The sequence below is a fragment of the Natator depressus genome, chromosome 21 (assembly GCF_965152275.1).
Source record: "Natator depressus isolate rNatDep1 chromosome 21, rNatDep2.hap1, whole genome shotgun sequence".
NCBI classification, from domain to species: Eukaryota; Metazoa; Chordata; order Testudines; family Cheloniidae; genus Natator; species Natator depressus.
The window spans coordinates 8,840,530-8,851,836 of NC_134254.1; the positions used below are offsets into that span (position 1 = coordinate 8,840,530).

The 11,307-nt window shown below is 46.6% G+C and overlaps 1 protein-coding gene across 1 annotated transcript; it reads right to left on the minus strand.

Annotated features, from left to right (window-relative positions):
- Window positions 1–20: 20 nt before the first annotated feature.
- On the minus strand, window positions 21–3,365 carry TOMM6 (translocase of outer mitochondrial membrane 6). Its single transcript, XM_074936448.1, has 3 exons — window positions 3,231–3,365; window positions 1,436–1,540; window positions 21–380 (listed from the first exon to the last, which is right to left on the minus strand). The coding sequence occupies exons 1-2, from the start codon at window positions 3,347–3,349 to the stop codon at window positions 1,444–1,446; spliced, it is 216 nt and encodes a 71-aa protein (XP_074792549.1). The 5' UTR covers window positions 3,350–3,365; the 3' UTR covers window positions 21–380; window positions 1,436–1,443.
- Between the last annotated feature and the right edge of the window lie 7,942 nt (window positions 3,366–11,307).

Here is an 11,307-nt window from a genome sequence, read left to right on the forward strand (position 1 = left end):
ATAGAATGTCATTATTTCACACATTATGATAATTTAATAAGAAGCTTCTAGACATGGTACAGAATTAAACTCAATATGCAACAGCTTCACAAGTCTTGAAAATATAACTGATTACTTTAATAGACATTGAGCTCAGTGGGGTGAACTGAATATACAACAAACATCAAGCGTTAAATGGCTTCTCCTCACTTATCACTGTTCATTGTGGAATGATAGCTATGCTTGAATTAAAATACAATTTTAGAGCTGCTGCTGAACTTTCAGTTATCTAGAACAAAAGCAACAAACACCACACAGCTCTTCTGATCATCATTTTGGTCATCCTGTCACATTGGGATTAGAAGCTCTTCAGACTTGATGCAGGTACACTTTATTCACATCTGCAATTAAAGATCAGACAAAGGATGGGTTAGAGAGCCAAGTGTCTGGTCTAGTGTAACAAAATGACATTGGGTGAGAAGTCACTGAGGTAATCATGTTTCCCCTAGAATACCACTTTGAGTTGTGAAACACCTTACTGTTGATGGTAATGCATGGGTGGTGTTCAGTCTTGTATCCGAACACTGTATTTTAGGGCACAATGTAAGTACCTATAGTTTTACAGGGCCTACCTTTTTGCATGTTCACCCGATTATATAATTATGTGGATCAAGGAAAAATCTATGTAATTTGAATTTTGCTGCCCATTTGAAGGGCATTTTGGAGCCTAAGGTAACCTTAAAAATCAGCTGGGTTGTAATATCCATTACTGACCATAAGGCTAGGTTGAGACTGTGCCATACATTACATTAATCAGAATGTCTTAGATACGCAACATATTTGGAGAAGGCATAACACAGATTGCACAGTAAGTGGCCCTTTACGAAACAACATCCTTACCCTGAGGCCTTGGCAAAAAAGGATGTAGTAATGAGCAAATCACACTAGTACAGCTTCACTAAAATAGGTGTGAAAAAAGGAGGGGGAGGAGCTCAATCCACAGGAAGTGGAAGGCTGTTGACAGCTCTAAGGGGTAGTATAAAGCAGTGGAGGGGAGACTCCTACAAAGGAAGCGGACACAGATTTATGCAAGTCTTTGAAACTGAGACATAGGCCCTGGAACTTTAAAGAAGTCTCTCGCGCAGCCCCGTAGTCCAGTTCTAGCTTGCACACTCCTCCTCCCCAAAACAGACTTGAATATTGAAGTTTGATAGCTCCAGACAGTGGAGCCCCTATTAGCCAAAAGTGCAGTTCCCACAACTTGAGTGCAGCAGTCTTCCTCTGTAGAAAATCATGCACTGCGGTCTTTTAATCCTGCGTCGTGCAAAAGCTCCAGAACTTCCCATATCTATTGCTGCTCCTTTATCCAAACCCTTGATTATCCTGATTAGTTTGTTTCCTCTCATTATTCAAACAACAACTGTATTTCCACACCTTCACAATGTCAGGTACTCACTGGTACTGCTATGCAACTGGTTGAGGAGCCATCAAATCAATGTCTGTCAAGTTTCGGGCTACCCAGACTCCAGCAGCAAAAAGCCCCAGGTTAACTATGAGGTTTCTGAAACAAATACATAGTAAGTTAGATTTGTTGAAGCAACTGGTGTTGTCTGGCCTACATTAAAGTGTTTCCTACCTAGAATACCAACTGTAAATGTACAGAGCAAGACCTCCAGCACTGATGGCTTTAAAACAAACAAATATTAAGTCTCATTGCCAAGCTATGCTATAGCTGGAAGAAGCAACAATGTTAGTTTTGGGTGGGGTTTTCCCCTTTTTTGCTGCCTCCTCAGGAAGGGCCTGCTGTTTAGAAACCATTCTACTCCCATCTATATTCTGTATTTCCCCTGCTTCATCCTATATTAGGGAGAGTTCCATGAAAACAGGATGTTTGTCTTAAGAAATAATTTTCTCCTGCTGCTTATTCCCCCTCCTATGGTAACTAGCTGCTGACACAATTATGGCAAGCAGAATTATGACTTCAGGTAGGGAATAAGCAGCAGGATCAGATGAACTCAAGCAGATGTCAGGTTTTTCACATACCAGAGATCTTGGTAACAGAAAAAAGGCAAATGCAGAGAACAGGATTTAATTGTTTCTAATTTGATTTTTTTTTTTTAATTATTTCAGGAGTGTATTCTCTTCAACAGAGGCTTAAAATTATTAGAGATGCCCTGTGATTATTCTTGACTTACATTGTGTAAAAGGATAAATGTTACCTGCCTCACATGTCTGGGATCTTTATCCTAAAGTACCAAACTCTTACTCTGAATAACAATATGTATTAAGCGCTTTAAATTTGAAAGGAAATAAACATACATCCTCAACCTCCTTACTAGATAGGAAAGGTTCTTCTCCCCCCCATAATCCTCCTCCCTTTTACAGATATGGAAGTAGAGCCCCAGGAAGGCTGTCACTTGGTCCAAGGTCACAGGGCAAGTCAGTAACAAAGCCACAAATAGATTGCAGGACTCCTGATGCCCCATTCCCTGGTCTAGCTGCAACACCACAGTCTTCCTCCTCCCAGCTGGAGGGGAACAGAACCCAGGGAACTCTGACTGCCAGGCCCCAGTTCTGGCTACCAGACAACTGCTTCTCCTTACAATCTCACACCTCTCAGTGTGTCACTTAGGGGCCTTGCCCTGCTGAAAACAATGGGGCAGAAACAGCACTGCTCCAGATTCTGTTTCCCCAACGGCATTTTTCACTGAATCCAGTGTTTCCCTTTAACTTGTCTTCCCCATGTCCTGACCCAACTCTGCCACCACCCCTTGCACTCACCCACCCCGGTCATGGCTTAAAGGCCTGTGCGCGCTTCCTGGGCTATAGGGGCCACAGCCTCCGTGACCAAGGCAGGTCCCAGGCACATGTAGAGCCTCCCCCCTCGCTCAGCTCCAGTAAGTGCCATGGAACCAGGCCTGACTCCTGAGGGGAGCCACAGGCCCACAGCTCAGATCCTGCAAGGGCACGTGAAGAGCAGCTTGCCCCCACACTGAGGTCACAGCCCGTGGGGGGGGGGGCCTGTCACGGCTCCCGGGGGGGGGGGACCCCCAGTCTCCCCGTCGGGGGGAGGGGGGGCGCTGTCACGGCTCCCAGGGGGGGGAGACCCCCAGTCTCCCCGTGGGGGGGAGGGGGGACGCTGTCACGGCTCCCGGGGGGGGACCCCCTGTCTCCCCGCCGGGGGGGGCGCTGTCACGGCCCCCCTCTCCCCACAGCAGCGCGCTCAGCCCGGGGGCCCGGCCAGGGGGCACCTGCGGAAGTCGCTCCTGTCGGCGGCGAAGCGGCAGGCGCTCCGGACCCAGTCCCGCAGCCCCTCGCGGGGGGACCCGGGGCCGCCGCCGCCGCCTCCCGCCTGCCCGCCCGGCGCCATGGCTGCTCCGCGTGCTCGGGGCGGGGCTGCCGCGGCTCGTGCGGCCAGCGGATAAAACGTCACATCCTGCTCATGGCTCGGCCCCATTCCGTCACTTCCGTGGCGGGCCGACGCGGGAAAGCGGCGTGAGAGCGCGTGGCGGCCTGGAGCCGTGCGCGTGCGCAGGGGCCACGTGCACGTACAAAGAATGGGGCCCCCTGCAGCATTGCGCGTGCAAAGTGCGATCCCAGCGTGCAGACCCCGAGCCTCATTCCGTGTGCAAAGCACACGTCTGGGACCAGGCCATGTGCACAGGGCAGAGTGATGTGCAACGTCCGTGTGCAAAGTGCAAGGGCAAATGCCAGCCCTGGGTGCAAAGTGCAAGGGCCCGTGCAAGGCCCCTCGTGCAAAGTGCAAGCCCTTGAAAGATAAAATAGGGAAAAATGAATATAAATAATGCTAGTCCGGGGCCTTGACCCTGAAGTCCCTGCTCTGGTTCGTAAAGTTGCATCCTTAAATGTCTGTAGGATCAAACCCATGAACACCCAAAGAAATAACCACTAGCTTTGATAGGACGTGAATATGGTTTTCTGAGAACATGGATATGGGCGGGCTAGGGACTAAAGAAGAAAAGGACATGGACTGAGACGTGAGTGATGGAGAGAGGTAGAATGACAATCACTGTTGGAAAGTTTGCCAAGATTATTCATGGATCCAAATGCCTCCTACGAACAGCACATTAACAAGGCACCTTCTCTCGGAGCATGTCTACACTACACAATTAAGGCGACCTAATTTACATTGGCATACAGCCACCGAAGTAATTACATCACTTCTGCATTTTGCTCCTTGTGTCGGTGGGGCATGTCCTTACCAGGAGCGCTTGCACCGATTGAACTGTCAGTGTCGGGCATTGTGGGTCAGCTTTGGAAAGTCAGCAACACTTGATGTGAGCAGTGCAGTGTCTACACTGACTCTGCTTTGACCTAGCTACATTGACTGTGTCTCAGCGCCTCTCGTGGAGGTGGAGTTATTAAGTCGGTGTAGTGGGCGAGTTACATCAGCGGAAGCAAAATTTTAGTGTAGCTGCTTATGTAGTTAAGTCGACATAAGCTGTTTTGCGTTGAGCTAACTCTGTAATGTAGACTAGGGCTCAGACTGACCAAGCCTCCTGGCATGTCAGGGACACTCCCATTTGCAACAACCCCCAAACTCCCTATTTAGTAATGTTATTATCACCCTCCTTAAAAACTACATTACCCAGAACCACATGCATCAAGCCACATATGCGCACCAAGCCCTCTCTCCCTGAGCCAGGGAAAGAGAGTGATGTGTATGTGTGGCTAAAGCACAAGCTTTTAGGTAATGTAGTTGCTCTCCCTTCTGCCAATGGGATTGCAGGGGGGTGGGCTTGTCTGAGCTCGGCATCCAATGGCAGGGTGGGGTGGTAGATTTGAAGACACCTGGGCTAGGTGGAGGTAGGTCAGTAATGGAAAGGTAAGGAGTAGGGGTTTATCTTGGCCTCCCAAGGGTGGGGTTAAAGCCCCCTCAGGATTTGGGGCAGGAGGGATGGAAGGCAAGCCCGCATGGTTTGGTTCTGTTCTGCTGCAACACCCAGCAAAGAGCAGTCTATGTCTCTGAGTGTAATTGCAGCCCTGCTTCCATGAATGCTGCCAAGCTTATTAAAGCCTCTCCAGGTCCAGGTCCCAGCTGCGGGGACTGCAAGTCTTCTTGCCTTGCTGTGTGTTCTACCGGTACGTGTTCTGATTCATAATAATGTGTGATGTCAGCTGGAATTATTTAATCAGAGATTACTAGTCAGCTACGGATCCAGCAGAGTACAGAAAGAACAGCACCCTTTACCAGTCTCTCTCTGCATGAGGGGAGTGATAGCTGCTTGTCCACCTCCAGCTTAACTCCCCCAAACTCTTCCCTTCTATAGTGTTCAGAGTAACAGCCATGTTAGTCTGTAGTCGCAAAAAGAATAGGAGTACTTATGGCACCTTAGAGACTAACCAATTTATTTGAGCATGAGCTTTCGTGAGCTACAGCTCACTTCATTGGATGCATACTGTGGAAGCTGCAGAAGACATTATATACACACAGAGACCATGTGTGTGGGACAAAGAAATTCCTTTGTGAGGAAGAGAAGCTACTTTCTCACAACTGATCCCACTCTGTGGTCTGTTTTCGATATCTCAATTTACCTAATTGCTTATGGAACTTCTTTTATGGTATCTCAGATTACATGAGTGATCAACTAAAGGGATTTCTAACCCAGTTGTTATTACTAAGAACATCTGTGGCAACAAGTTGTTCCCAATGAGCTAAGAACACCTTTCACTGGGTCATTTCCTAAATCACAGATAACACACAATAAACATACCCCTTACAATAACCGAACGTATTTAGATCATAAGTACCCCTCATCAATCATACCTTCTTGTTCATCACAACACACACCTGGGGTAACAGGCATCCTTTGTTAGGTGCCAGGGGTCCGTGCCTGAACATCTGGACGTATTCTCCATGGGTCAGTGGGGTCAGGGTAAGAGATTTCATTGTTGATCCTATATACTTCAGTGTTTGGACGTACACCCTAGTTCAGAGAAAGGACAAAATGCTTTGGGTTAGAAGGCAGAATACTCTTTCGTTTGCATACAAAGGTTGTGGTTAGTATAGGTCTAAGAGAATGATAGAGGTTTAATATCTACTAACACCAGGGAGTACAAGGCATTGAGGGGAGAGATTGAATGAGGGTGCTAGTGGGGGGTTAACGGGAGGGTAGTGTGGTTGGAGCTGGATTTCAGGATGCTCCCGGAAATTAACTTGAAAATGTTTGTCAATATGCCCCTTCTCTGCATAAAACAGGAACTAACTGGGGCTAAAGCCTCATCCAGCATATTTAGATAATGGGATATAAGCCCTGAGCCTGCAAGGACTTCAGTAAGGGAAACTTCTCCGTAGAACTCACTATTGGGGCCTAAACCTCTAGTACACTGACAGTTTCAAGGTAGTCCAGCCCTCGGGAATGCTGAGAGGTAGCATGGTCCAGTGAACAAGGCCCTGCATTAGCGTTTGAGAACTGGGTTCTGTGCCTGGTTCCAGGTGACCGCGGTCAAATCACTTCCCTGCTCCGTGCCTCAAGTTTCTCTTTCCACTCTTTGTCTGCCTTGTCTATGTAGATTGCAAACTCTTTAGGGCCAGGGCTGTCTTTTACTCCGTGCGTGTACTGTGCCCAGCATAAGAGAGCCCTGAGATTGGTTGGGGTTTTTAGGCATCACTGTCATATACATAATAATAATTAATAATAATAATAAATAATGAATACTAATGGCAAGTTCTCAATCCATTCAGCCCCTCTAAGGAAATACAGCCATGTTTTTAAGGGAAGACCTATGGAGGGCAGCAGCTCCAAGGAGGAGCAAGAGGAGCATGCCTTAAAAAAATCACTACCAAAAAACAGCCAGAAGCAGCAAAGACGTCAGTAAGGCCCCAATCCTGCACACACGGATGTGCTTAACTTCACTGCCTTCTCTGGTGGGACGGCTCACGGTAGTTGAGTAAGTGCGCAAGGATTTGCAGGATTTTGCAGCTCAGGTTTGCAGGGGAGAAGGTCCTGATCTTGCAAAGCTGCTCGGTTGTGCACCGACACCACCTCCTTTTCTGACCATTTTGTTTTGAGGGCCTAATTCAGTCCTGCAAGAAACACCATGGATGGCAGGCTCCCGTTCGTTGATCGCGAAGCAGAGTCTGGGGCCTCCCTGCAGCCTAGTCTCCGAAAGAGAGGGGCAAAGCTTGGCTTGTACATGGGTGTGCATGTGTAGCCAGACAGACAGCGTCCCCCCCCCCCCCCCCCGACCAGCATTGCTGGGAACACAAGGGAGCCAAAACAACAGGGCACTTAACATAAATTCCAGCACAGCCTTTGAAGCTGTGAGAAGCACAGGTGTGCTGCTACAATGTGCCTCTGGGAACATATACAACGATTAGGCTCACAGCAGACAGAGAAGCTGTGACAGACATGGCTCTTAGCCCCTACTAAATAGCGTGATGCACACACCCCAGCATCCTAGGTCGGAAAATATTTACCCTAATAAAAGGAATGTCCAGTAGTCGAAACTTATTGTTTCTCTCCCTTGCAAGTGTAAACTACTCTTGCGAGAGCTGGCGTTGCCCAGACAGACCAGCCCCAATTTGGCATAAGAAAGGAGAAAGAGAATAAAAGGAGTACAGAGGTATAAGTATGGGACCTACAGCACCATGATTTTTGAGTGCTTTTCACTATCTATCTGCTGGTCAGATAAGTGACAGCCTCCCAAGGCTTCTGCAGCTAAGAGGGTCCCTAAGCCTTGTCCCTTATTCGTCTTTCCGTGGAATTGAGTGACCGATCCTGGCTTGGCACCGCTGGAATCGAGAGATGCAAGGAGAGTAAGAAGCACCCACACCTGATCTCCTATCTTTAGTGCACACATATTTTGAAATAGAGCTCTATACTTTGTTTGCTTTCTTTGGGATTGTAGCTTCAGTTTTGTAACTTGTTTGTGAGTGTAACATCTCTACATTTAAATAAGTAGGCACTAGCAATTTTGTAACCACATGATTAGAATCTAGTTTAATAAATTTTGGTAACCATTTATGCATAAGCCTGACTTGTTTCTCTGGTTTACTGTAAAGCAGCCAACACAATTAAAGAACCTCAGCCGTTTTGGCTATAAAGCCTGGCCATTAGGTGAGAGTACTAAGAGCCTAGCGTTGAGTTGTGCCGCCTCCACGGGGCAAACTCTTGGGGCGCCTGTCAGTCAATCCTGACTGCCCGCTGCGAAGGAGCTCTGAGCTCTAGCAGTTAAAGTCACGGGTGTGGAGAGGCTCTTAGTGCTGCCATTGGGGCACCTGTCCGTCAGTGTTGACTGCCCACTGCGAAGGAGCTCTGAGCTCTAGCAGTTAAAGTCACGGGTGTTTAGGACCTTGGGGCATCCGTCAGCCTAGCCCGGGCTGCCCGCCGCGAAGGGACAGTGCGTCCTAGCGGTTAAAGTCACGGATGGTATAAAACGGGCATAGCTGGCACCTCACCAAACATCCTTGGCCATCGGCTAAGAGCATGCATGTGCACGCGCGCACACACACACACACACACACACACACTCAGCATCTCCCATTGGTTAGCTCAGGTGATTCCCTGTCTAGTACGCTGCTTTGTGGATCACATTCTAAAGCGCTTCTCTCTCCCCATTCATTGTCCAGGGAGCCTAAGTGCTTAATTCGGCTGTGTGGGTTGCAGTGCTGTTCGTGTGATTTTCTGGGCACCCCGAGGTTAGTTGCTGTGACGCTCAGTGCTGTAAGCCTAAGTCCTTTCGTGGATCCCTCCCTGCGAGTCTCTCAATAATAGTTTTAAGGGTGGCAATTCTGCAACAGAAAAGCTTCAAAAACAGACTCCAAGGAGAAACTGCTGAGCTTGAATTAATATTCAAACTAGAAATGGAGGACTAGTGGCACCTTAGAGACTAACCAATTTATTTGAGCATCAGCGTTCGTGAGCTACAGCTCACTTCATCAACTTGGGTTTGAATAGAGGCTGGGAGTGGCTGGGTCATTACACATATTGCATCTATTTCCCCATGTTAAGTATCCTCACACCTTCTTGTCAACTGTCTAAATGGGCCATCTTGATTATCACTACAAAAGGTTTTTTCTCCTGCTGATAATAGCTCATCTTAACTAATTAGCCTCTCACAGTTTGTATGAAGAAAAGGAGGACTTGTGGCACCTTAGAGACTAACAAATTTATCTGAGCATAAGCTTTCGTGAGCTACAGCTCACTTCATCGGATGCATGGTGTGTATGGTAACACCCATTGTTTCATGTTCTCTATGTATATAAATCTCCCCACTGTATTTTCCACTGAATGCATCCGATGAAGTGAGCTGTAGCTCACGAAAGCTTATGCTCAAATAAATTGGTTAGTCTCTAAGGTGCCACAAGTCCTCCTTTTCTTTTTGCGAATACAGACTAACACGGCTGCTACTCTGAAACCTGACAGTTTGTATGGTAAGTTCCAACTTATCTGTGTGTGTGTGTGTGTATATATATAATCTTCTTTTATTATATGTTCCATTCTATGCATCCGATGAAGTGGCCTGTAGCCCACAAAAGCTTATGCTCTAATCAATTTGTTAGTCTCTAAGGTGCCACAAGTCCTCCTGTTTTTTTTGCGGATACAGACTAACACGGCTGCTACTCTGAAACCTGTCAATAATAGTCGTACCTATAGTTGGAGAGCTCAGGCATTTCTGGTTTAACTCCTGATCCTGCAAACACGTATGCAGGTGCTTAACTTTACTTCCATTAAAGTCATGGCAGGAGACCGCTCACAGGAGTAAAGTTAAGCACCTGCATAAAGATTTGCAGGATCGAGGCTTTATGGGATACAGAGCATATATTGCTCATCATTATAGCCACAGATGGATTCCTTTAAAAGTCTGTGAAAGGTGGGGAGGGGGCTTTAAAAAGCAACAACACTTTACTCTACTGAAAACTTAAGTAGTTTTTCCCTTGGTGATTCATAAACCTGCACTGAACTGGTAAAAGTGACAAGGTCCCATTAAAAGCATAAGGGTCTTGCATTTGTGAGCAGTGTTTGTGCATTACCTAGCAAAATGGGCTCCTGGCTTTGTCTGATCCCCAGGCGCTTCCATAATAAACATGAATAATAATAATAATTAATAACAATAATATTTAAATGAATGGAAGTTTGGCCAGTTTAAGCACAGCCTCAGTGACGTGGGGATGTTAATCTCTCCAAAGCCAGCAGATGGCAGTGTACTAACAGCTTGAACACAGGCAACCAGAGCCGTGTTTTGCCTCAGTGCCTTTCATCTGTAAAAAAATGTATAATTAACTGTGTTAGATAAATGCAGATTAAATAATGTTAGCAAAGTAGCTAGTATCTATTTAACAGTGTTATCAGAAAATGTGAAAGGGAATTTTCTGTTTTCTTTGTGTGACTTTTTGACACAGCTCTCAAAACTCTGCTAAGACAACTTCAGAGGTTGTAAAAAACAGAAAGCTGGTTTGTCTGGTCTTATCCACAGTGGGTTCTTGGTCTGTGTAGATAATAGGGCAAATCAACTCAGACAAATGGATGATTTACTAGCCAGGTGCAGATCTCCCTAGTAAGACAAGCTAGGTCATAGACCGACAGTGACTGATCAGAACTAGCCATCCAGAAACTCCCAGGCCACAAGAAGCAGATAAGTAAGAATAAGACCGTGGTAAGAAATAATGGAACACAGAAAAGCAATGAAAAGACAGCGGGATTGAGTCACGAGGAGGGTGGTAATGGTTTAAAAAAGACAAGCAGGTACCAGTTAAAATTTTACCGCAACCAGGATAAGTAAAAATGTATTAGAAGGATTTGGGGTTAGTTATTATGTTGTGTGCATGAAAATATATTGTTGGAAAGATCATAAGCCTGGGTCATGTATACAGGCCAGGGTAATACGCTTGCTCAGCTAACTGACTTTGGCCTAGTCTTTGTTTTTATTGCACCAACTTTGTTGGTGAAAGAGACAAGCTTTCGAGCTTCCACAGAGCCCTGCTTCAGGTCTTGGAAAGGAAAACTCGTCTCTCTCGCCAACAGAAGTTGGTCCAATAAAAGATATTACCTAACCCACCTTGGCTCTCTAATATCCTGGGACCAACACGGCTTCAATAACTCTGCCTGGTCTTTGCTTGACATGAGTGTCACCTCGTGTGCGCTTGCTTAAATGTCGCTGCTAGGACAAAGGTGATGTTTGGTAAGGTGCTGAAAGGCCGAGATAAAATGAAGTTAATCAGTACCCTCTTCATACACCAAATATACTGGCCAAAAAGTCACTGTACTGGGAAAAACAGGAAAGTGCCTGTCTGGAGGAAGGTGATGTGCTGACATGAAAATAGCAAGGTCAGCAAACATTAAGTAAACTGTAGCATGCAGATGC